At 37.3% G+C, this 27,388-nt stretch overlaps 1 protein-coding gene across 1 annotated transcript in view; it reads left to right on the forward strand.

Moving 5' to 3' along the window:
- The window catches only part of EFCAB6 (EF-hand calcium binding domain 6), a 100,817-nt gene that overhangs the window by 12,224 nt on the left and 61,205 nt on the right, over positions 1-27,388 (forward strand). Inside the window, exons 6-12 of the mRNA XM_088525624.1 lie at positions 8,549-8,667; positions 10,619-10,743; positions 12,402-12,550; positions 17,305-17,418; positions 17,692-17,812; positions 23,994-24,164; positions 26,608-26,768. Coding sequence (XP_088381750.1) covers positions 8,549-8,667; positions 10,619-10,743; positions 12,402-12,550; positions 17,305-17,418; positions 17,692-17,812; positions 23,994-24,164; positions 26,608-26,768 — 960 coding nt within the window. The remainder of the gene's footprint in view (positions 1-8,548; positions 8,668-10,618; positions 10,744-12,401; positions 12,551-17,304; positions 17,419-17,691; positions 17,813-23,993; positions 24,165-26,607; positions 26,769-27,388) is intronic.

The raw sequence follows: 27,388 nt of genomic DNA on the forward strand, positions 1-27,388 counted from the left end.
AGATCAGTGCGTGGTGAAAACCAAGAGCTATTGCCTCTCAGCAGAGAAGATCCTGATAACCAGGTGCATAGTGAAATCTTGCCTTTGAAAAAGGTAGCAACTCTGATCCACTGTGCTTCACGCTTTTGCTGAATTGCTGCAGGTATTTTGAATTTTTTTTTTTTTACCTCCATGGTAAGAAAATGCTGTTATTTGAGATAAAAGGGTAGCGTGGCACTCCTTCACATCCTGTGCATCTTGAAGCTATGAACAGGGAGCGCTTGCATGAAGGATACTGTGATCTTCTGCTTCCCTTCCCCATAGCATGATTTTTGCATAAAATAATACAGTGAAATGGAAGCTCAGAGTCTACCTCCAAGAAGGTAATGCCAGAAAATCAGGGGCTCAATAATCCAAGCCTGTCACTTGATTCAATGCGAAACTTAGACATACCTTTAGCCTTTTTGGACTGAAGTCCATGATGCTGTATAGGAGGACTTGCTTCCTCCAGAAGATGATGTGAAGTTTGTAGAGTATGTGGAAACCAGATTGCTCTGCTTCTTCAGTCCTAAGTATTATTAATGCTAGGAGTCCGTATGATGCTTCAGGCACTATGGATCCAATGCCCTGCTGGCTTTTACTGACAGAAACACGTAGCAGAGCCAGAGAGCCTGCTCTCAGAGCAGAGAAGTGGGAAGGAGCAGGAATGGGAAGCAGCCAGAGCTTTGATTGGTCTAGAGGATTCAGGAAACAGCATAGAGCAAGCATGGCGGAGAAGGGGAGTAAACATCCAAAGAGTGTAATGTGGAGATTTTCCAAAAATCGTGGCCGATGGGTTTCTCTGAGACTGTGCCTTCATAGTAAAACCTCTGTGAATTGATGACAATGACATGCAGGGAGATCAGCTACCAACCTCCCTAAACCAGCACAAGCCTGACTGTACAGCTTGTTTCCCAAGAAAGTCTACTGTCATTTAATTGTGAAAGGCTTCCTATGGATATAAATTCTCTGAAATCCAGCAGGGAATAGTATTAGAGAAAGTGTTTCCTGGGTAGGGACCTAAAGAAAATAAAGCAATTTGGGGTGGTACTTTATTGCTTGAGGATTTTTGTTGGGATTTTTTGTTTGGCTGAATTGTTTTTTTATTGTAAGCAACTTCCAAAATAATTCTAGGCCATTCTTATTGTCTGGCTACACTATTTCACTATGTGTATATTTTCTGTATGGGATACTATCCAGAATTACATCTCAACAAACCCAATTAAATAATTTGGTATGAGCAATTACAGAACAGAAGCAATACTCGTCCAACACAGGCAATCAAAAAAACCAAAATGATACTTTATTTGACAATAAACCTTGTGTTTGGCATTGCAGTCTGAAGGGTAGTAAATCTATAAAAATGTTACTATGTCTCCTAAGTACTAAATAATAAAAAAGATTTTTATTTGAGGACTTTAAAGCTCTAAAATGGTGTTTATATGATAAAACTTCTGAAGCTTAACAAAACACCTCTGTATGAAACAAGGAATATCAGAGATAGTACAGACATAAAATTTAATATTTTTTTCTTACTGATAGAATATCACAAATACTACTGTGATTTTTTTGAAGAACCCTGTTAAAACTGAGTGTTAAAGTATACTCAAGCTATACCTGAGTTTCATATTATGGATAGACTATAAAGTAACTGAAAGTGTATTCTACTCTCAAAATAAGAGTGCAAGATCATTATTGCTAATAATACATTTAAGGAAGTATATTAATGCCCTAGTCAAAGGAATAAAGGCTTTTCCTTTGAAAGTGCAGTTAAAATTATGGTTCAAATTCACTTCTGTGCTAGTAATTTTGCACTGATCCATTTACATCTCAACGACAACATAAAACAATGAGCAATGTACTGGCAGATCTGCTTTTCTGTCTGCACTTTTCTTAATGTACAAAAACTGTATTTCCTGTAGTCATCATGCCCTAAAATAATATTGTCCAGGTGAGAACCTTAGGTCATATTTACCAGGTTTATTTTGTCTGTATCATAGTTGGTTTAGGAGATATGGGCAACTCGAGAAATTCCAATCTAAATGGCTTCCACTATCTTTCAAGTATATTTTTGCCTTTCTCTGAATTCCTCATAAATTGTGCAACTGTTATGCTGTCTTTTTCACATGCTGGGAAGCTTATTGATTCACTTAGTCATTTCAAAAATCAGTATTGCTGAAAGTGTGACAAGGGCTGAGAAACATGAAAAATCGAAAGCAAACAGCAAACAATCTAAGCAAACTGTGGCGGATTTCTGTTTCTCACATGGAATATTTAGATACTCTGCATTATCATCCAGGAAATCCCCTGACAAGAATCTACACCAAGGTGTAAGAAAAATGCCTGGTCTTCTTAGGATTTTTTTAGCATACTGGGGTGAGATGGTAAGTAGGCAGGCCGAGTAAATGCTAACAGGCATTTTTGACTTTTTGGATGTTTCTATGCCCTTTTTTCCCACTCAGCTCTCACCTTTGTTTGTACTGAATTTGTTTACACCAAAGCAAGTATTATAGCAGAAGGAGTATGCTGAACCTAGCAATGTGAAAAATGAGTTTAATTAGAAGAAAATGAATATTTTATATTTTGAGTTTTCCAGTGATGATTCTTTAAGTCTGAAAGATCTATGTTTCAAAGCTCTGGGTCCAGGGAGATTCCAGACTGTTGGCTGCTCACCTAGCTGCTACACCACGTTTCTCTGGACAATACTGCTTCAATATATGAGCTTGTGGCTGTAATTCTGAGATGAAATCGATCTCATGATAGGCCTGGGCCCCTGCTGTCCTTCAGGTTTCTGAATATGAATTGCAGTGTGACATAACTCACTTAAAGTACTTTTTCCTGCATTGATCTAGAACAAAAAGAAATTGGACAAAGTTCTGCTACTACTTTTCTTCCTGATGCCCCTTCACAATATGGCCTCCTGAACTTATTTCTACTTCTGGAATCTGCAGCTGTTTCTAATTCAAGACAGAGCTTGGTGAACATTTCCCATGGATGAACAAATTTTATTTTGCAATTACTTGACATTGGGACACAATGTCAAGTCTCCCAATTAACTTGGATAGACTTTGGACTAACCCCACGATTCTTAAGAGAAGTCTAACAATTCTGAAACCCAGTCTTGGCTAGGAAGAGGCAAACCCTTTGCAAATGGACCTCCCATCCAAAAGACTTGCATGATTATGTGAAAAATGTCTCTCACGGGTCTTGAGCATTTAGACTTCCACAGTTGGGCAGTCTTGCTCATTTAATCCTAATAATTATTCAGGTTTCATTGCAGTGCTGACATTCGCCAGTTTTGTGAGAAACAATTCCCATGAAATACACACACATATGCCTATATACGTGTATATATATAGATAGATAGGAAATAAGTATGCACATACATGTGTGTGTCTGTTTATAAACACACACACACACACATATATACGCACACCTATTTCCTTAACAATCCCAGTGATATCTTGAATTCATTGCAAACACGCAATTACAAATGCTCATCGTTAGACAAATGGCTGCAAATGTAGGAATAAAACTACTGGATTTCTCCCTGTATGTGACAACTGCAAATAATTTAAAAATCAAGGGAAAGAAAAGGGGTATGGCAGCAATTTCTAAGTATTGAACTTAAAAGTTTTTCTTAAAAGTCACATGCTCAAGATGAAGCTGTCCCTAGGCACCTCTAATGTACTCATGTGGCAGTTCTGCAGCAAATAACTCAAAGTTATTTTCTTTGGCAGCAATTTCAGAGCAAATCTTTGTGTAAAGAATGATTTCTTTTTCTTGAACAATAGACTGGATTCATGAAAAGTAGAATGGATACATTTGTTTTTGAATTTTAACAATTAAAGGGTATTTCTATGCATTAAAAATAGAAAGTAGTAAAATGATAAATAGATGTACTTATATAATTAGTGTATTTTGACACTTAGGAAACCAGAACCTATTTCTGTACTTATTACATGTGAATTGTTTCAACCTTTTGAAAATACCTAATTGAAAAAAAAAAAAAAGAGTGATCCTTTGAAAATATAAACTGAAATTAAAAGCAAACCAAACTTTTAAGATGTATAGAACAGTATTATCTTCCTTGTAAACCTTCATGTAATAATCTTTCCAGCACCAAGATAGCCTTCTAGCTTTTAATGAAAACCTGGGCAAAGATCTCCCATTATGGTCTAGACAGTTCAGCTGTACTCATGTCACTGATTCAAGGGTATTTTGTCTGAATAGGAATGGGTTCTTCAGCCTATCAGAGCAAAACTAGGATTAAAATTAAATGTGGCTTGGGCCATGTGCTCATTAAAAATATGTTCATTCAAGAACAGGACTTCACAAAAGGGTCAGATCCAATGTCCCTTGATGAATGTATTTTCCTTGATGACAAATGGGATCGATTCAGTGCTTCTATCGTGGGGGTACAGAGGAAACAGTGGTCACGCATGAGCAGGTATTGAATATAAGAAGTTACTAGATGTATTTTTTTTCATATGACAACCTACCAATATGAACCAATATGAATTAATTTACATTATATAAACAGAGAAATAAAGAGGGAAGTCATAGGAAAACACAGGAAAGTCATTTGATGGCAGGAAGGACAAGGTAATCCAAAGGCTAGGCACCCTCTCTACTAAGTGGAAAAAGATCAGCATCTCCAAAGAGCAATGCAGACGAGGACAGTGGTTTGGCATGTCTGATTCAGCCTGTGGTACTGCTTACTTTCCTCCTTCCTTTTATGGAGAAGGATAAAGGAGATTGCTGCCAGTGTTTAAAACTAGTTTCGGGGAATTATGTCACTGTTCAACACATTCAGAAAAGCAAATTAATCATTGTGATGGTTAGAATCACTAATTTGTATTTTAAGGCATATTAACATAGGTTGTATTTTAAGGCATATTAACATAGGTTACTCAAGAATGATGCTACATAATTTCTCTTCTCTTTACATGCCCAGGTGAGGGCAATAGCAAAACTCCTTTTTATCATGATAAAAAGACCAAATTTTGGTGACTGCTGCAAAGAACAATTCAATCTCCATATATTACATGCGCATCCCAATCATATCCTATCCCTTCTGTAAGGATGTGCAAAACATGGTTATTGCCTATTCATGGGGATTTCATATCCTGTGTAAGAAGCTGGAGTATAAAGAAGTGCTGGCAAAATGCAATTTTGAACAATTTTTGCAATTAGTTCTGTATTTCTATTTCTTTATCAAATGGGATTGACTTTCCAGCCCTGATATATGCAGATCATAATAAGCCATTTTGTTCAGAACAGCAGAAATTGCCTGGGAGTAGTAATAGAAAGTTTCTAAGGGAAGCAGCTTTTCATGTGCTAGAAAATGGAGTACTCCATCAGTTGCTGAAAACTGTCACTAATGTAAGATAATGATGGAAGAATGTTGCTGTTCTGTATTAAGGCCACAGTAATTTGTGTGTATATCTGTTTTTTTAGTTGTGTGTTGAGGTATTTTAGTAGATCAAAAATGGAACTGTAGACAGGGGAGAATTTTAGATACTCCTAAAATGTGGTAAAGTGTCATTCCTGATGCTGAGGTATATTATTAACCTGATCTTTCTCGTGGCGTTTTTGTAAAATAGAACTGTCAATGTTCAAATAATCCAATCACACAAATGTTTTTAAAGTATTCCTTTTATTTTGAATGTATGCATGAAAAGTTTGCTCAAACTGGAAGTGAATCTATGCATTTTATTATATGTGTTTCTATCACACTTCACAGATGTCAAAGTACTGTCTATGTATTCATTCTCTATTTCCATTTGTACAACTCACAGCTAAAATAATCTTCATCCCTTTAAAATTTCCTTGAAAATAAATTCACAGATAATCCCCACCCTTTGATAAGACATAAAGAAAGGCTTGAGGGTAAAATAGGATGTGGAGGAAGTGCTGGGGAGAAGTGAACTCCTCCATGAATTATACATATATCCACAGCTTACATGTATCAAAACAAAGGGATATGGTTTACTGTGATAACCAACAAAGCCCCGTGGGTCGGGCAGCATTTGCATTGCAGTTTTATGGGTGGGAAACTGAGGCAAGACCCATGTCAATGGCTTCTTAAATGCAGTGATGAATATTGCGATCGGGAATTGCTGTTTTTCAGTATCTCACAAAAGTGATTGAATTATGGTGATCTTGACAACTAGTCATTCCTTCCCAGCTTGTCACACAACTCAAAGTGCAGAGAGGGGAACAGGATGTTACAGCACAACAGTGCTTACTTGTCCCAAATGGAATTTGCCTAATGATTAACCAGATTCTCTTCTCTTTGTGGCCTAAATGGTCCCATAAATGGCAAGCAGAATTTGGCATTCCATTGTAAGGTGAGTAGTGGATTATAAATGGGTTCTAAAGGGCTTAAATGTTATTTAATTCTTGATCTCACAGTGAGACCCCGAGACTGTACTGGAATCTTTTGAAAACAAAATACAGAAAATCAGATGTAATAAAGGTTCTGATCACGCAAATACCTACCTATGTGCTTTCATTAAGCATGGGAATGCTCAAGTTGGCCTCAGCGGAGAAAAATAAGTGACACACATAAGGATTTGCAGGCTTGGTGGTCACATTGAGATGACTTGCTGTCCACAAATAGACCAGGCTGAAAAAAAATGCAGCAGATCAGATATCTTTTCTCTGGGGTACAATGTTCATTAGAAAGGGAAGACATTTTGGAGCACTAATCACTTCAGCTGGGCAGTCTTAATTCATTGCACTAGTTTGACAGAACTTTGATTTATGTGACCTGAATTTCCTCCACCAATCTCAAGAGCTGCTGGTGGTTGACTAGAGAGGCAGCCGTGCAGGCTGGAGTTACCCTGTGTGAACATCTCTACTTCGGCAATGCCATGTCCTCCCACCATTAGCTCACTTTGAATATAACTTGAGTTTTTTGTTTTTGTAGTCAAAATATACGATAAAAACATTCAAAAGAATATTAAACAGCCTATTGCAGACTTAGAGATTCTGGAACACATACCGGCTATAGTAGGGGCCAGTGAAGTTTTCAGAAATGTTGTTATAGGTTTCTGAAATAGAACAATAAATACTGTTCTGAATATTAGTCTTACCGAAGTAAAAATCATTTTTTAAAATTAATTTTTGGTCAAAAATTTAAAGAAATTGTTGGATGACTTACTGATGTGGTAAGAAGTTTAAACTTCCACTCATAGTCTACACTATGAGACTCTGAAAGGGTTAATGTCCTCATATGGAAAAACTACTGAGCAGAGCTAGGAGGCACTTGTATTTTCCTATATTGGCAAAGTCAAAACCAGAACACAGCCTCACATCAGGTGCTGTTGTGCTCAGGATGTTGGAAGATTGTGGAAAAAGACCACAGTCACAATTCTGGAGAAGTTGTGAATGCTTTAGATCTAATGGCAGCAGATGATCTCTTTAGCTTTTGAAAAAAGAGTTTAAGAGGTGAATACGTCATCTGACGTAATATCTTCACTAGCTAGAAAAATTTGAATGAACAAATAAAGTGCCCAGTTTAGCTGTTATTTAGCCTGATAAATTACTTAAGACTAGCTAGATGCATTTTTGTTAGGCATGCTTTGTTCAAACATAAGTTTTATTTTATATAGGCACAAACTATAGGAGTAAATTCAGAGAGAGGAAGTTGGGGGAAAATTATTTGCCTGTTTTATACAAGATGTTCTAACAGTGCCATTTTAGCTCTAGACTCATGAATCCATTTTATACAACAGTATTTTAACTTTCATTTTAAAAATCACATCTTTCTAGGTTTCATGATTAAAAGATAAATTATAAACATGAGTCACAGCAGTGCTGTCTGGAGGGGATTGCAGATGTAGCCCTGGGTAGCTTGTTATAAAACGGACCTGAATTCTGTAACAAACCGTTATTGCGGTAGGTGACAATTGCCCATTTTTACAAGCAATTCACTAAAATCTGACGATGGCAATTGTCAACAATATTATCAACTTCACTGCAGATTAGAGCAAATATCTAGAAAGTAAGCACTTGCAACCAGAGATTAATTTCCAAGCTGTGAAAATTAATACCATGTGGAAATGAGTTCTAATTGCAAACTTCACATTTAATCCAAATGAAGCTGCTGCAAAATTTCCAGGCTATTGTAAAACCCAGACAACTTGTTATAAGGTTTAGGTATGGTTTATCATAAGTTCCCATGGAATTTGTTTAAGAATATCGCAATATTCTTATATTATAAAAAAGAAAAACTTCCCTGCGCAGATCTATTAAAATTCATGTTCATGTAGATGGCCAACCAAATGGCACCGTATTTAGGATTTGAATGATATTATGCAGACAGCTCATATCCTACAGACATAATCTTGGACAGAGGAAGGAATCCAGAAAAGAATGCAATGGGAATATAGAAAAAAAAAGCCATTTACTGCTAGTTCATTTTTTACATTCCTTTGAATATAACTTTTCTAAATTTTTGCTGCACTTCCCTACCAACAGGATCTAGGATAGTAATGTTCTTCAAAAATGTCTTGTTTTCCAGGCTGTGGAACCATTATTGTGTTAGAGATTCGAATGTAGTAGATTATATTTTTTTTCTGAAGATTTTTGGCTTAAATACAGATACAGTTAAGAAAAGGAGTACAGAAAACCAAGTTCCAGGTATGTGTTCAGAAAACAATTGAAAATTTCAGGAAATCTGGGGAGGGGTTCGTCTTTCCAATGATATCAAGTGTGCTTCAGTAATTCAGTTGCTGGATAAGTGGAGTCCATGAAGAAATTTAGCCCACACAGATGCAAAAGATTATGTTTGAAATGTTATACAGAAAAAATCTGCCAGATTTACACAAAATGTGAATGTGCAGGCCTATAGAGGCATGAGTTTAACAGCATTTAAGCCAATAAAGAATTACCTGTACTTTGCAGACTAAAGAGCGTAAGCTAAAATCTGAGCCTATTAGCTTCAAAAATTGTCTATTTCTCTTTCTATTACTCCAACTTTAACACTTCATGAAGAAAATTGCAACAGAATCAACTAATCTATACTGGTCTATAAAAGAGAATCCAGCAGTCCAGAAGTCTGAATTTTGATTATCCATTTCCTGACAAAAAAGCCTTTCCTTGGATGGCAAGAATTGGGTTTGAAGTCACTTTAAATGGATGGCCTGATGTTCAAAACTCCTGAATGCTGCCTGTTCAGATTGGCTTCAACAGGCTTAGGGAAAGCCAAACTGTTCTAAAATCATGAAGTTTTTTTTTAAGCTACTTTACCTTCTCACCATTTTAAAGGACTGCAATGTGTCTATATAGAGGTCTGTGAGCTTATGCAGTGCCATCCAAGATCATGCAGAAACAATCAGTAAAAGTCAATGTAACTGCCCAAAACAGAGTTCATTTGCTTGTGTGGGCTACTGACATTCTTGAGGAATAATTTTATGATGTTCAGCACCTTCTCCTTTGCAGTTCCTAGAATTGTGCTTGATTAAAACCCAGAGTTAACCCAGCTAATTAGCAGGGCCTGGGACACAACCTCCCTGCTCCTCCTGCCATAAGATGCCTCCGACATTCAGGACTTTCACAGCAATGGGCTCACTTACCACGGCCTCTGAGCCATCTGGCCTTGAGAGGGGATGCTCCAGGCCTGTCTTACTCTGCACCTCATAGTTTCTTGAATTCAGCTTCGTTTCACCTCTTGTCCTCTGCTTTCCAGTCTGTCACCCCATGCATTTTGAGACATGGAGCTTTGTCCATGTGAAGCAGTTATAAAAAATTGCTGAGCAGCACCAGTTTAAAAAGAGGTTTTAAAACCATGCAGCTAAATCAGTGGTTTAAAAATCATACAGATAAAACCTCTCCAGCACATTTCTGAGGTACAAAGCTGTGTGATGCTTGTTTAATAAACACATTACTAAACAGAATATGGAAGCTTTAGGTGGAATTGAGATTCACACACACAGACACACAAATGTGTAAGTTAAAAAAATTAAATAATGAATATAATTAAAAACATAGGTTTAGTTAAATAGGAAGAAGTTTTCTAAGAAGATGTGGCTTCTTCTGGAGCATGCCTTAAGGGCAGAGTAGCCATAATCTGGTATTCTTGCCCACAGTGAATGGCATTTTGTTTCTTGCGTAGCCCCAGTGGAATAACTTTGATAGGGTTTTGTGCCATTCCTTTGTGCAGTTTTGGCCAGTGTCCTGGTTGCTGCTATGCTGCAGATCAAATAGACCACCTCCACAGCAATCTCCTTACCCCAAGGACAGTACCTGCCAACAGCACATTGAATAGCGCCCATACAACAAACCGGTGTCACAGAATGAGCTGCTCATTCCCGCTGAAAGGGATATTCCACAGAATATCTTCTTCTTGTGTCTGGGCAATTGCTGAGGAGGGATATTTGAGTCATACCGACTAGAAGCTCTTCCAAGTATGGTGGGAGCTAAGAAAGGACAGTGAAGTAGGTGTATATGAAGAAAATGGAAAAGCAAAGAGCCTTTCAAAGGTTAGCAGATGTGTTTATTATCCACAGCCTGTAAGTTATAGATATTTTAATTTTATTTTTGAAGCTGACTGTTTCATGTCAACTTTTCTAAAACCAGTTTTGCTTAACAGCACTAATCTGCCGGAAGATAAAAGAGAAAGAACAGAAACAGAACAAACTTCTACAGCCATCATCAGCAGAACGAGGTGCAACAGAGTACAGTCTGGACGGCACTGAGAGGGCATTTAGAGACAAGGTAAGAGAGTGCGCCTAGTATCTTGAAATACTTCCCTGGGTGGAGAGGCTGAGGCAGGCATCACGGGAAGAGGAAGTTGCCATGTTTGGAGACCAGCTTACCTCGTGGAGAAATTTCATGCTAAGTCTTGTTTGCTTTTAAAGCCAGATAGCAGAAATAGCAGTGCTGTTTTACTTTGCACTTTCCAGTCTTGTTTTATTAGATTCAAGGCATTAAAACTCCATATTCCTAAGGCTAATGCAAAATGGTAGAACCCTGAAGCTTGATGGCTAAAGGTGTTTCATAGTGGGAATTACTAGATCTCTCTGTCAGAGCAAAATAATTAATGACTAACTCCAAGTAATGACTAGTTATCATTGTCTGACAGTTATTTTCCAACCTACATGAAACAAATTCTTAGTAGGTGAATGCTGCTACATTATCTTTTTATATGTGGTGGCAAGCTTAGAGAAGAGAGTGAAACTGGAAGAGGCATGGCAAACGACCTGTCTGCATGCCCTTAGATGTGATCTTACCAAGGACAGTTGGGGACTATGATGGGAGAACCCAGTGGTTGCTGCATTACCTGTATTCTACCTGCTCTGTGGGAAGATGAAATGAAACCAAATTTTCCAACACTAATTCATGCATTCATTTAATGTAATGAAATTCTTCCTTCTCTAAGTAAGCAGAGGCTGAGGCTTCTGGACTGCATATTTTAGTACAAACTCAGATACCCAGACCTGTAACTGTTCTTTCCTAGCCATGAAAAGACAGGAAAGGAGGAACACACAGGGTTTCAGGGGCATTGACATCTTGACCCTTTTTTTCCTTTTTTAGATGTTTGATAGGGAAGTTAAAACCTGAAATGGAAGCAGAGCACAGCTCACCCTCCCAGTCCTTGATGTTTATTTTGGGCTTTCTAAAATCTCTCTATACATTATGTTTACTCCGTGATTTCTGCAGTTTTGAATAAACAGTAATCAGCTCAGAAGCAGATGGGGTGCTTGTCAAAAAATGGGAGGGGAAGGTAAGAAAAGCCTCAGGGATGCTTGCAGTATTCAACAACCCAGTGTGAGCTGACATTTCAGAAAAACAAACCAGTCTTCCTATTGTTTCATGAGCCTTATCAAAATCTGCAGTAAGTCAACTTTCAGGCATTTTACAAGTCCCATAAGCAAAAGCACTTCCACAATGCTGCTTTGCAACAGCCTGTGAATTAAAAAAACAACTGAGGAAATGCGTAATATGTTTATACGGCAGCTATGTTAACTATTCCATTTCTCCTAACATTTTCCAACATTCCTTGTGCTAACTACTCCTTTTAATAAGGAGAACTTTGCTATGCAGTTATGCAATGGGTGGTTTTAAAGTTATATTAAGAAAGATGTTATCAAGCGGGCTGATCCACCAAGTACTTTCAGCTCTGAATTTTGAGGTAGAGTCATTATCTGAGAGACTTGTCTATCTTGTCATTAGAGAGTCTGTGATTGGGAATACTGTTTGGTAGTGAGCTTGTTAATTAAACATTTGACAGTCAGAGCATGCCAGGGTAACCTTTTTGATCAATTCACAGAGAAGAACATTTGAAAAGGTCTTGTAAAAAATGCATTATTGTTTTAAAAGCTTCATGAGCTTGATTTTTCCGAGCAAAATACTATAAATTGTATTCATTACAGCTGTGTTCAGCCTATCAGGACATTGAAAAAGCCTTCAGAGCAATTGATGTCAGTCAGAGTGGATTTGTGTCGTTGGATCGCTTGAAGTCAGTCATAAATGACTTTATATTTCCTTTATCAAGTGAAACTTTTCAAGAACTAATGAATAGGTAAGAGTCATATTATTTTCTTAGGGGACATTTTTTAGCATTGCTGTCTCATAACTTTATTATTGCTTCTTGTGACTACCGTCATTAATTCACCTCATTTGTGCCTGTGTTGCAGTGTGTAAAGCACAATATGTAAAAACTGATAGAAATGTGTAAAAAAGCCACATTTTGAGCAGTAAGTTATATAGTTTTAATGGAGTTCAAGTTGCTGTTTTTTTCATTTTGTTCAAAGTTCATACTTATTCTCTTAAAGGGAGTTCTCTTCCAAACAAGTGAGCAATGATACGGCATGGTGGGAGTTAGCTAGAGGAAGAGTTTCAGTCTTTGCACTCTTTTTGCTCAGAGACAGTCCAACTCTCTAAGAATGGCTGTTCTAAAGATGCTTCTGTGGCAAGGCAGAAAGAAGTAGACCTAAAGTCAATGAACAAGCCTTAACCCTAGTCTTATCCCTAACCCTATCTAACTCTAACCCTAACCCTATCTAACCCTAACCCAGACCCTAACCTTAACACTACCCTTAACCCTAATCCTAACCCTAACCCTATCTAACCCTAACTCTAACCTCTAACTCAGACCTTAACCCTAACCCTCACCCTAATCTAACCCTAACCCAATGAACAAATGAAAGCTGAAAGCGTTTGCTCTGCCTGGGTAATAGTTACTGAAAAGCACAACCAAAGTATACTTGTGAGCTGCACAGTTAAGTGATTTTATCCCTAGAAATTTGTATTTAAACTATATTGAGACAAAGAATTAGGGTGTTGATGTTGTGAATGTTTGTATAAAAACAAACTGTGAGGATTGATGTTGTCATGTAATCTACAAGCTTCAAATCAATATACTATTTTACCTTGACCAGGCATCTGATTGCAGTATTATAACCAAAACTCCGATCATCTTCTGAGCAATATAGTATATAAAAGACAAATTAATAGAAAAGATTTTCATGCCTGGCTCCAAGAATCTGAGCAGACCTTTGTTAAGGTTGCAGGACATTTTCCAAAATCTTGTTTCCTGGACATGATTTGAACTTAAGTGGACTAACTTCATAGACTCATATTTCCTTTCTAAAGCCAAAATATCATAGGAGTGGACGTTTTTGTGGCTTTAGGTTAAACCTAGACCAGGCTTTTTCAAGACTAGTCTTTTATCCTCTGAAACCAAAAACTGTGAGAAGAAAACTACCAGAATATACTTGTTGGCAACTGTGCTAAGGGCATATGGCCAGTCGAAGAGAGAGGAAGAAAAACAGCTTAAATCTTAGACAGCATTTTTACTCCAAAATGCTGTTTCAGCTCACAACAATAGGCCAGGCACCCAAATCGTACAATGGGAGGGAGGCGATAACCAGCTCATATATTTCTATTTAAGGATTCCACAACTTATTTTTTACATATTTAAATTGTCTGAAGTGTAGAATCATCCATGAAAATTATCAGTTGATTTTTTTTATATGCACTAGTTAGCTTTAAAGACCTCACTGCAGATAGATATTTTACAGCAGCAGGTGCTGTATGAGAGTATCATCTGCAGTAACCATATTGCTTTGTGCATTCAGCAGATAAATCTGATTTGCCTCTAGTCATTCACAGTGTGATATAACAATGATCAACTATTACTTTGTCAAAAAATTGCTATTATAGTTTTTTTTCAATTCATGTCACTTGATAGTTTAAATCTTAAAGTAAATCTTGCTCTTAAGAACAGTTGCATAGTGAAAAGGTTTTTGTATGTGTTCTTCTACTGGAGCTTTCTCTAACTTTTGAAAAATATAGTGACATTTTAATGATGCTGTAAACAGAAATGTGCAAGCCTGTATTTCTTAGGTGATATTTCTCAGCTAATATAAATCAAAAGATCCACCAGCTGAATAGAGCAACAGCAAAAGTTCTCTCATTCTAATGATGATGTGGTGTCATTGTAGCTGATAATAAATATAATAATAATTGACGGGCAAGGGATGCGATTGCAAGATTTTAAATTTTATATTTAAATAATATGGCATGAGATGTGGCAGGGAGCTATTTATAAGAAATAATACATGACAGAATTTTATGGTTGTTTGACATATTTACATCTCATGGGCTTCTGTTACGAAATTCCAGGCCTATTGAAATTGATGCAGTTTTGCCCTAGACATCAGCTAGGATTTTATCCCTGACTGGTTTAGGACCAGATTACCCCAACATTTATCTCTCAGTCTATGTCCCTGCCGTAGCAAGATCAAATGCATTAGAACAGACCACTGCTGTGTACTTCGTTTAAAGGACATCACTCATCTGAGTCCCAAATTCCCTGAATTCCAGCATTTCTATTCTCACTATGGACATGAGGTTATCGAAAGAGTTGTATAAAGTGAAGGAGTGAATTACACAACACTGCAGCATTCCCACATGGGAAATACTCTCTTTGGGCTTGGAGCACTGCTAAGTGTTGTGTCCTATCACAGGTTTGGGCATGTGAGGGTAGGTTGAAGGAGCGGGTCACACGTGACCAGTATGAAGGCTGTCCCTAGGGGAGGCCTTTTCTTATGTGACCTCCTCTTGTGTGGCTGCTCAGACTTGAATTTGGTGGCCTTTATTTGGGGTATAACATCATGGTGCTCTCTCGGTTGGGACTTTGGTGAATGTAGTATCAGACTAAAAACTGAGGATGGTTGTCAGCAGCAGAGGTAGTTTTAAATCTTTTTTGTTACCATCATGTTTATGTACCATCATTTATGTAACACTAAAGCATTGATAGTGAATTTTTTTTTTTCGGTGAGTACTATGATATCAGTCAAATCATTTGGAAATTTACTCCTTTTCATATGAGCAGACGTATCCTTCCAAAAAGCCATGCAGTGTTTTTTTTTTTTTTTAATTACTTCAATGGCATATGGCATATGATAGTAAGCAAAATGCTAGATTAGCACCCACATTTTTTTTTCTTTTATTTTTTTTTCTGGCCGATGGCACCACAAAGAGTAACAAGTGGCCTTCACACACCAGCATTCACATTTCTGCCCAAGTTCACTTCAGCATTTTGGCAGTTGTCTTTGCCAAAACCTGCATGGAGGTCAGTGAGGCTTCCGAGAAAGGAGGTAGACCCCGAAGTGCAGAGATCTCTTACTCTGACTGACGCAGCTTTGGCTGCTTGCTCATTTTCAGTGCAGAGCTGCTCTCTGCAGTAGGATTCAAGTGATTTAGTAGACCATAGGTATTTGAGTGGGAAGGAATCTCAGCTGGGGGCTCAAAATAACACTTGTTATCTGAGCCTTAATTTTAAAGATCATCTGTTATTTCGTACTGTTTGTTTCATACTCACTCATCCAAGACAATAATCAGATATAAAATATTTCTCCTTCCCACAGCTTTTTTTTTTTAAATAACCCTTCCCTCAATAGTATTGTTGGCAAAGCCCCTCCTGCAGGGAGTGGAATGGCTCCCCTGGTGTAATGCAAATGCCAGCACTGTCTCTGCCTTCTTTTCCCTTGATCCTGTGGTGCTTGGCTCTTCCCAGGCCGTTCTGGTGCTCTGCGCTGCTTGTGCAGTCTAAGATGCTCTGCCCATGAGCTACTCAACTGTGGTCCTTGCATGCTACTCCTACGCAGGACCATGGGAAAAAGGCTCCATTTCTTAGGAGAAAATACTCAGTGCTCTCAGGTTTTGGTTGGCCCAAGAGGGAATTCTTGTATCTTTGGGGTTTTGCCTTACTGACTGAGCTTGAGAAATGCTTGTGAGGTCCAAAGATGGCAGGCTTTTTTTGCAAAAGATCCAGGAAGTCTTACATACCTCTGACTGCATTTGCTAATTTTTTACATTTGTCCTATGTATCTGGTATTAGCAAATGCTGTAAACACCATCTGCCACCATTTTAAGGAGCATTAGGAGTTTGAAAAGCTTTTCAGGGATGACTAGAGTAGCAAGTCAGTGCATTTCTGACAATATGGGAGATTACCATCTGAAGCAGGGCACATTTTGCCACACTCACTGAGGCCGTATTGCTGTGCCATTGAAACTGAATAGGAGATAAGACAATGATTAGGGATAAGAGGGGGTCATTGGATCAGGTCTTTATTGTTTTTAAAGTAATTGCTCATGCTATGTAATACTCACTTCCCCAGTTTACCTCCCCAGTTTTTTAACAGCATGTAATGTTTCTGGGGCTTTCAGAAAATTCAATAGAATAGATAGAACCAGAATCATAAGATTTTTTTAAAAAATCACAGGATTTGCCCCAATTAGTTTCTCTACTGTTACGTGTTAATAAGAAGAAAGGATTCATTAAATACAATCTTACTGTAGACATCTGTAACGTGAACATCTACATTTGAATTGCTCCTTCTAGACCCTATTTTATAGTCACTGGAGAGAAACAATAGGCAGGATTCATCTAAGCAGTTTTAGATGTCTACTTTAGGTGAGATGATTCCTGCCCTGAAAGTTCCTGTTTCTCCCCAGTGACTATAAAGGGAACTTAGAGGGATTCACTCAGGTGCAGATGCATACCCTTAGTTAGATGAATTCTCGCTTAGGGTCTAGTTCTTCCCCAGCCAGACATGTGGAATTCAGAAAATAAGTTGGCTCAGTTTACATATTTAGTAACAAAAAAAAGCTATGGAAGCTTGCTGTAATTATGAATGTTGCACACATTGATGTTATAATGAAGTTACAATGTTGTAATTTACAGCTCTTCTATGAAAATACAGTGTTTTAAAAGAAAACCATTAAAAATTAGCTCAAATCTTTTTTTTTTCCTTTTTTTTTAATCAGGTTTGGATTGAAAGCCACAGGTAAAATTGCTTGGCAACAGTTTTTAGAAAAAGTTCATGATCCTGGGAATGCCTTTGAAAACAGACAGACAATTCCCCTGAGGAAAAAATATAAGTAAGTTGGCAGTTCCTTTTTTGTGTTAGTCTGTGTAACTTGTGGTATACCTGTTCATTGAAAATGAGAGAAATGCATTCACTGAATGATCACCCTTGATTAAATTGAGTTAAATCATCTTTTGGCATTGCTTTCTCTAAGTGGACACTCTTTTTATCCTATCAAACCTTGAGTCTTAATGAGGTGATTTATTCTTTCTGCTCTAAGAAGAACACAGTGAGCGGGAGAGGGTGAGAGATGAAAGTAGTGAAGTCTGTCTTCTCCCTATTACAGAGTAGGTCCAGTTAGAGGAGAAGATGAAACTTTCTGTGGTGACACTGTTCTTCAGAAGTTGCGCAGATACATCCAAGACGTTTATCCCTCTCTAAAACAGGCATTCCTGATGCTTGACAAAGTAAGAACAATTATTTTTACATGTTGCCTTGGTTAATTACTCTCACAGCCAGTCATTCATCTCTTATATATGCTCTGAAGTAATCTGATAGCTGCCAGCTCATGTTTTGTGTTGTGTTTCCTCAAAGAGTCCATATTCGTTTTTTTTTTTTTTAACTTATATATGTGCAAACTGGGACTAAATATTCTGTAACAGCCTCTCTGATAAACAAAAATTATTGACCTCTTAGAATTTCACTACAAATCGTGTTAGCCAGTTCTTTAATTATCCCTGGGACTCCCTTTTGAACCCCTGCTAGTATTTCATTAAATATTATGCCAGAAATGAGAAATGGTGTTTTTGGAGAAGTTGCACTGGTATCAGAAAAATAAATAACTTCCCAGATGTGGCTACATTTTTCCCTGTTTATACATCCAAAGATTGCCTCAATCCCTTAGCCAATTTATCTATGGAATTCATAAAAACTGGCAATTTCTTTATGTTTTGATTATCTATCATGGCCTGCAGTCTTTCAGTTACTGTTCTTGTAAGTAAGATTCCTCATCAATGCTGCTGTTCCTTCGCCATTTCTCAATGTAGGACTTTACTAGAAAGCTTTTTTTCTGCTTGTAGTTATATTCCCAAATAATTGTGCTGTGCTAGTGTTTTCTTCTATTGTGCTGTTCTAGTGTTATTTACTATTTCATTTTTCTTTGGCTATCTGATGTATTTTAGATTTTTTTTCAGGTTATTTGAATATAAACATGTTTATATATGCGTGTGTGTGTGCGCACGTGCGTAGAGAGTTGTGTTTACCCTGTTAACACACACACACACACATCTATATGTACTAGGTATGCATAGAAAGATGCATAACAAAGGGCTGAAAATTACCTCCTGCAAGATCTCAATGGGAATAGGCCTATGGAGAGTGGACTGTTACCTACAACTGCATTTGGAGTTTTCTGTTATTTGGTTTATCTATCACATCTGTTTGATAGCTGGATTATTGGCTGGCAGCACCAAGGGAGGGGGATTCAGATGTGTGAGATGGGGGCTCTTGCCATCTCCATGTTACCTGGTGCTGGTGGTTGTCTCTGCCAGGGGCATCATGTCCTGATTATGCAGGAGTTCATCTCCAAACCTGCCGCCACATTCCTTCTCTCCTGCTCAGGGCAACCCGTCTTGGGGCTCAAGTGAATCTCCTCTTGTCCTCACCTCTTGTGGTCTCTTGTGAAGTGTGGTAGCTCCCAGGAGTGCTGATTTCCATATCAGTAAGATGAAATGTGGTGCCTACTGCCTTTGACACTTTTTGCTGAATTTATGGAGAATTTCTGGTGTCATGTGAACATCGGAGCGATGTTCTTCCTGGATGGCAAATTTCCTTGTCACAGTAAGATCCATATAGCATCATTTAGCAAATGAGTTTTCTCCTGCTCAGCCGCTCTGTGCAGTGGTTCAACAATGCAGTGATCTCACCAATGATCTCATCATTTAATGTGTATAAATTTGGAACATTAATTTATGCACATTAATGTGTATAAATTTGGAACATTCCTAAATGTTTATAAAGCTGTTTAAGAGGGTTTTCAGCTACTATTACAAAAACATCAGCGAAGCAAAGCAATTTCCCCAGGTTTCAGAGTTAATAAAGTTGCTTGCTCTTTTATTTCAGGAAACAGAAATAGATTGAGCTTAAACTTCTTCTGTTCCAGAGTTAAAGTAAATTTATGTTCTTATCTAAAAGTTTTAATAGGGTTATATTGCAGGCTTGTGATTTTTTATGACATTGCTGCCCAGCCTGCCAGCAAGTGCCTGCTAGTTTCTTCTTCCAACTGATTTTTGTCTGAATCAGTCTTGATCTGTTGGAGTCTAAAATGCTGCTGGTCCCTACCTGTTCCTCCATATCCAAGTCTTAACCTAAAACCAGTGCTTTCTTATATACAGCCTACATGTGTAATGTACCTGTCACTAGATTTACTAATTTGACTCTAACATGGTGAGTCAGATTTTGCAAAAGGATAAGTGAAGTATCCTTTGATGTTCTATTGTGAATGTCATGATGTTTTGTAGTTTACTGTAAAAATGTAATCTTTGAAAAAAAACAAGTTGTTACACAAGTTTTTTAATTTCAAGGAATTAATACAAACTCTCTAGCCTCTTTTTCAAAAAAGGTTTCCCATAAAGTCTGAAACACAGGGATAACAACATAAAAATATTAGTAATTGGGGTAGGCAGTACTAAGTATACATACTGGACGTTTTTGGCTTTAGTTAATTTTATTAATTTTAATCATTATTATTGCCAAATACTGTTATTTTTATACATTCCACTATGTGGAGTGCATTTGCAAATGGAAAGGCAACTCCTGGAGTCTGCTGTGTTCTTTTTAAGTGAATGCTTGTTCTTGATTTTATGTGAAGTATGTGTTTTCATGTCAAGGCAAAGAATTCAAGTAATATTGGAAAGTTTCCTAACTGAAGTCCTTAATTGTGTGAAATTCATAAGGGAAACTAAGCTGTTTTCTGTCCAGTGCTGAAACCTGGCATCAGAAAAACTCTAATGTTCCCACAGCTGTAAAAGATTTAAAGGCACATGGTTGCTTGTTCTAGTACATTACATGGTAAAGGAGTCCCATTGGTTGTACCGACATTTAAGTTAAAGATAGGCATAAATATTTGCAGAGTAAGACTATATTTGAATTTGAGATTAATAATTTGAAAAAGAAGGGAGATTTCCTAAATGTGGATGTCAAAATACGTTGTTTAGCAATATATATGCTCCTGGTCTCAGAGTGCACATAGAAACTCCAAATAAATCTGTTTTGCTGAAAGGATAAAATCAGTATGAATTAGAATCAGAACTATGGCATAATTATTTTAGGCCTATATAATGTAATATAAACAGAAAGTGCTGTCGCTTGATAGTATCTGTATCTGTAAATGTTTTGCAGTGTGTGATCTGATAGGTAGACGGTAATGTATGTGTGACACCGGCACACTACTGAGGATACAATTGCATAGGTCCCTCTGTTTTCAGAAGCATCTTCATATGATATTTTTTTGTGGATTTTGAATTCCCTTTTCATGTCTAGTGCTGGAATGTGGACTTTTAATAAAGAACTGTCTATCCTTACCAGTTTGTAGCCTTCATGATGTACTGAACTCTGTTAAAATGCCTCCCTGTCATTTCTGATGGAATGTCATGATATATATGTGCTGTACATGGGATTGTGTGATTGTGCCTTTAGTGGACAGATGGATTTTTTCATTACTTTGATTTGCTACGTATTGCACTTCTTAAATTGCACTTCTTAAATTCTGTATTTCGGAATTGAATGAGCAAGTAATAGACTAAAGAATTAAAGCTTTCAGTCTGGTTGACACAAGCAGAATGAGCACTGGGCATATCTTTAGAAGTACGGTTGGCATTTTTTTTATCAGATGGCTTTATATAGATGATATATCACAGTTCCTTTCTAATATAATTGCATAAAAACTATTCTCTTTAGCTTTGCAGTATTTTATTTATGTACATATATATATGACCACAAGAAGAAAGAATTCACCTAGCAATTTATAAAAAAAAGAAATCAGTTTCATATACTGCAGTAGATAACAACAACACCTACAGCATTCAGCCCATGATTCAACAAGGCACTTCACTGCATGATTATAAGTGGTTTGCTGGATAGGGGCATTACTGAATGAAATTTTAACGAAGGCATTTGTTAAAATTTGAGCTAGTGGTTCTTGAGGTAGTGGAAAGGAAAGACAGGCTGAAAACAGAACCACTTTATCCTTAACATCTGGGGTCTCTGGCACTGATAGGAATATATGTAAGAATGGTCTGAATTTATGCATGATATCATGATTTTTTGTTGTTGGAGTAAATCAGTGCAGCCCATGGATGTTACTTATGACAGATTGGCTTGTATGAGGTAGTGATATCATTTTAAACGAATAAAATTAAAATTTGAAAGGTGGCCAAATAAGCAAATATAATCTACTCAGAAAGACTGATATAGTATATACTAGGCTTTAATATACATGTACACCTTGCCTGTCTTACTTAACCTTTGAACAGAATGTGATTTCTTTTCATTGTAACAGATATTCCATGGGTAAGACATCGTCACTGTGTAAATTTGTTTCTTGTGATATGCAGACTATCTTTGTAGCTTCAGTTCCGCCTTCCCTAACTTATTTACTGGGCAAGGAAGGTATATTATCAGGTTTTGTTTCCATATGATTTAATGCAGTGACAACAGTCTCTAAAGAAAATTCAAATAGCATATAGTAGTTTCACAAGACCATTATTTTTTGATTGCAGAACTTTAAAGTATTTCCCAGACCAGCTGATGAAGTAAATAATTGTTCATCCTCTGTATTATTACTGCCACTCTGGATCTCGGTGGGGGACTAAAGGGAAACAGAATTTTCTTAGAGTGAATTTTATGAAGAGAAAGATATTTGTCTAGTGCTTAGCCAGAAACCGAATCGCTGGAGGAACTATTTACTCCTAATTTTCCTTTTATTGTTCTGAAGCCTTTATTCCACTCTTTCTTCTTCTTTCTCCACATTATTCTTCTTCAGGTTTCTTTAGAGAAAATAAAGAAACAAACCCCAAAAAAAGTCCCAGAAAAGTCCAAGAACAAATAGGAAATTTTAAAATTCAATAGATCCAATGATAGTCATAAGAAAGAATTGGTGCAAATGCATATTTAAGCTCTCCCATATAAATTATGGGTATTACTTGCTGTGAGAAGTGAGAGAAAAGCTATGCCTTAAGTGCAGCAACATAAAGATTCCTTGATTTGTTTCATGAACACATCCATTACCTTACAGCCTAAACGGGAACCCATTGGCATGACGGTATGATAGGGCATCAAGCCAAACATACAGATTCCCCCTAAAAACTAATTAACTAATTCACCAAGTAGAGCGTGCTGAGAGACCTAACCTAGCAGTAAAGCAGATGCAAAGGATGCATATCAAGAGGTAAAGGAAATACACTAAAAAGAAAAGGAAAGTCCTAGGACAGTCAATCTCAAAAGATTTGATGAATGTGCCAACAGTTAGAATTTCTCAAGGCTCAGCATGTTCTTATCATTGAACCTTTACCTGAGAGCTCTCTAATAACCCAAGTCTTTGCAGAGTATTCACTCTGACTGTATAAGCCATCACGGTTGTGGACCACAGCTGAAAAGTGCAGCCCTTGGAAAAGCTGCACTCAAGATGTTTGCTGTTGTCTTCTGAAGCTAACCATGAAGAAAATGCTGGCATACAGGAATGTGCTTCAAATACCGGTAAACCCAGGGTCAGGTGCCATTTACGAACCTGCTGAGGTATTTAAGATATTGCTACAGACATCATTTGATGGACTAAGGTATTCTTCATCAAGGCCATGGATGGAGTATGTGGTAGCAGCAACTTCGTGAATGGTAGCAAAGCAACTTCTGCCTTTTAATTTCACAAAATCCTTTAGTGATGTAGAAGCGGGGAAAAAAACTTGTCCACCTTCAGAAGTCTAACCTAGGTATATGTGGCACAAACTCCTTATATTGCCTTTCTGAAGGATCAGCAACGTGACTGCAGTAATTGTTAATTCATAGTTTACTGTCATACAGGGAAGAGGGGTTGGCAACAGAGTTCTTAATAATAAATTTGTGTATAGTATAGTCCCTGGAGAAAGCAAGCACCCATACAGTAGGGCCAGCTTTTCTGGAAGCAGAAAAAGAGAGACACCTGAGTTGACTCCCCTCAGACACAGCAAGCTTTTTCAGTCAGACACAACTTGATATGTACAGAGCAAATAAGGAATGAAATGTGGTCAATAAACTGACCTGAATGTGAGGTCTGTCGAAAGCCAGTTTACATATCCACTCTCCTGTGGCACAGCAAACTGCATAATCTTTCGCAATGACCTTTTGCAAGGTCATTGAAGTTTCATTTCCATAGGTTTAGTGTTCCATCCAATAAGTGTTCCAGTTGTATATTCACTGGGAACGGGAGTAGAAGTACTAGATTCAAAATATGCAGGCTACTGGAAAAGTTACAGAGCTCTGAGTTATTGTAGGGTAGGATGATTTAGAGATGCAGAATAACATGTTAAAATCAGACTTGCTCTAGTATGTTTGTTTGCTCTTATATATGCATACATATGTATTTTTTTTTCTTTTTTTTTGGGGTGGGGGTCTTAGAAACGAGATGGAAAGATCACCAGAGATGAGCTTCGTCGCATTTTACATTACTTCTTACTTCAAATAAAAAACAAAGATTTCCAAGAGCTGATCCAGATAATGGATCCAGAACAGACTGGATATCTTGACTATCATAAATTTTTAGACTTGGTTGAAGAAAAAGAGTGTCCAGTAAGTGTTTCTTTTTTAATTCCTTTAAGTTAGCCTAGTTTACAATGGCTGCAGCGAAGTGCCAGAATATATTTTAGTAAAATGTTATCCTCTATGTAGCATCTTCATCTAAGTAAGTGCGTTCACATACTTTCCAGCAATGTAAATCTTCATAATGACCACTTCTAGACTCTTTTCTTCTGAAGCATTGGTTGGAAAGCATTATTCAAAAGCATCAATCCTGTGGCTATTGGAGATTTTGAAAACTCCTGTAGAATCACTGCCATGCTTAAATGTGTACAGCAGCAGAGGGGCAGTAGTAATATTTCATAGCTTTAGGGTATCAAATCTGTTTTCCTTTCTGCAAAAGAGCTGTTTCTTGTTTTATCTGGGTTTTTTTTACATATTTTTATAATAACACATTGGTTCAAAATATATGCAGTATGCTACACAGAGATTGCATATTTTCCTGGCTACAGCTTTGATATCTTCTGAATTTGTAGTCTTCTTTTAAAACCTTCCTCTAAAGCTATTTACCATGTGTACAGATAGGTTATATGCTGAATCCTGCAGTCGAAACTTCTGTTTACTAGATCTGCTTCCTTAGACAGAGACAATATTGCCAATACATTTTTGCTTACTGAATTCTACTAAGAAGTAACTTAAGCTCCTATTTGCATATCTGCTTCCTAGTATTAAGAACCTGTTCATAATTTTCCATATCAAATCTCTTTTATGTTTGCAGGTTTAGCTTTTGTCTTAGCTAGGCTGACTAGTGTTTTTGAGAGATATCAAAGGAGTCTAGCCATGTCAAGAGAGATGCTAGATGCACAAAAAGATCCGATTCTTATTCAGTCCTGAATAGTGTGCACTGCTTTGAAATACTTTGATGTTCCTAACTGGAATAGCCTGCATTCCTTTCTGATGGCTCCAACAATAGCTACATTTGATGCAGCAGCTCAAGTCCCTTCCGGCTGTTTTTGAGGAGGATAATGGTCTGAGTGAAATTCTGGGATAAACTTTAATAGTTATGATATTGATATGTTGGGGAAAGTACAAATACTGACCACATCAATGTATACAGCTGATATGCGTGCTAAGTTGAGCTTAAATCGAGCTGGTTAGGTTCGTTATTAGAGATTGTCACAAAAAAAAAGACCATTCTTACCATTTTAAATAAAAATCCAAAATGAAGTAAATGATAGCGTGAAAGAATGCAGGTAAAGGAAATGCTAAGCCTTATAGATCACGGTCACCATGGCATGAAATACCACTAGGAGTGAGACAGTGGCTGTGCATGATGCGAGCTTGGTGGGTGTCATTTCACACTTGGAGAGTGATTCTGCTCTAAGGAGTAGGTGAACTATGGACTCTGTGGCTAGTTTGCAGCCATCTCTTGATAGAAAACAGCTACAAGGCAGCCTGAGTGTCCAGGAATCCTTTCCAGTGGTGTCCTGAGTAGTGATGCCAGCTCCATCAACATGGCTCATTCTCTGGAAGAGGCAGATAATAGGTTTTGCAAATAAAAGAAGACTTTTTTTTCCAGAAATCTCTGCCTTTTTATTATTCCTTTGGGAAACAGTTCAGTCAGAGGACACCTAAAAGGAGGAATGGGAAGAACCAGAACCTGTAAACAATCTGGGCCCTCAGCCAGAGGGTACTAAAACAACACAAACCTCCACCTCCTTCTTCTCACCATAGGTTCAGCGTAGCACAGCGCTCAGTCAGACCTGCAGTTGTGCGGAGATTCTCTGTCAAATTGAGATTCTGTGTTTGTTTCTTATCAGACGCTCCTGTTTTTAATGTACTCAATTTACAAGTGAAAAGACACTTTTATTCTAACTGCTAATGCTGCAGACAGCTCCTGAAGCAGGTTCAGCAAGCCGGATTTTGTCATTATTATCCTCTGTGCAAGTCTATTGCCTTCAAATTATGCCCCGAGTAAGATGAGTGCCATTTGCAACTCATTCAGTCCTAGTGAATTTGTTTTACAGGACTGAGGGGAAAAACACAATAAAAAGACTGTGATGTTATCAATTGGTAGACATGACTCTTGAGTTGCTTAAAGGAGCAGGTCTGTGAAGTGAGATACACTTTTTCTTAGTCACTTTTCATTCAGATTTCAGAACAAACATTTTCCAAGATAAGTGTTGGTGAGTGAATGTGCTGCCGGATGTTGTATCTTGCTTTGAAATTAGTAAGCTAAAATTGTTTTAATTGAATATAACTTTGTTTTAAATTAGGTGGGTCATAAATGGCTTAATGGAACAAACCAATTAAGAAGACTGCTTCTGTTATTGCAGTGTAGAATATTGTAGGTAATAACATGGTCCAATTTCAGTGGATGTTGATCTTGTATCATTGTTTGCCATTTTAGTACATTTTTATCACGTAGTAGCGCTATCATAGTTTAACTCCAGGGATTCACTTGTCTTCCCCTTTACTAATTCATTTGGTTTTTTAGGTGGCGGAGATCCTTACAGATAAAATTACAGAAAACTGGAAAGATTTTCATACGACTTTGCAATTCTATGATCCTAAATGTACAGGCATTATTAGCAGAAGTCATCTAAGAAAAATTCTACAGATATATTGTCCCTGTTTGTCAGACCAACAATTTATGAGGTAGGTTGATGCTATGTGAGTTGTAACAGATTTAGTATAACTTCTTTTCTTGCTATGTATTTCTTCCTGTCTTTGAATTGATAACTATTGATGCAGTAGTTAGGATTTTGGTTTCCCTTAAGCTTATAGAAAAGAAAAAGCAGTGAAAGAGATGCTGCATTCCATATATGATCATGTTATGGTAAATTCCTTATTTATTTACATGAATATTCTGTGTTGGAAACTCTCATGAGTTTGACATAATTGAGCATTTTAAATGTAAGACAAGTCTTTTTCTACAAAAGAACAACTGATGTAGTGGAGATCCAAGCCATTATCAAATATTACTCAGCATTTCCAAGAATGTAATAAAAATTGAATTAATATTGTGTTTTTACTCAATAGATTATTGTTGTAATGAACAAGGAGATGAATTTTAGCACTGCCAACATGAAATCTCATTTGAATATCAGCAGAATGCCAAATTGAAGAACATGGGGAACATGCAGTCAAAATATCTATGTCCAAAGAGGAGGGAACAGCATTAAGTGTTTATGGCAATAGCAATTCATTTAGATTATAATCCGGTCTAATCTGCTCTCCCGCAGACTCTAGCCTTCGCTGTTTACACTCATTCACTT

The sequence above is a fragment of the Tinamus guttatus genome, unplaced genomic scaffold (genome assembly GCF_059628265.1).
Source record: "Tinamus guttatus ecotype Peru unplaced genomic scaffold, ASM5962826v1 Tinamus_guttatus_pri_ptg000229l, whole genome shotgun sequence".
NCBI lineage: Eukaryota > Metazoa > Chordata > Aves > Tinamiformes > Tinamidae > Tinamus > Tinamus guttatus.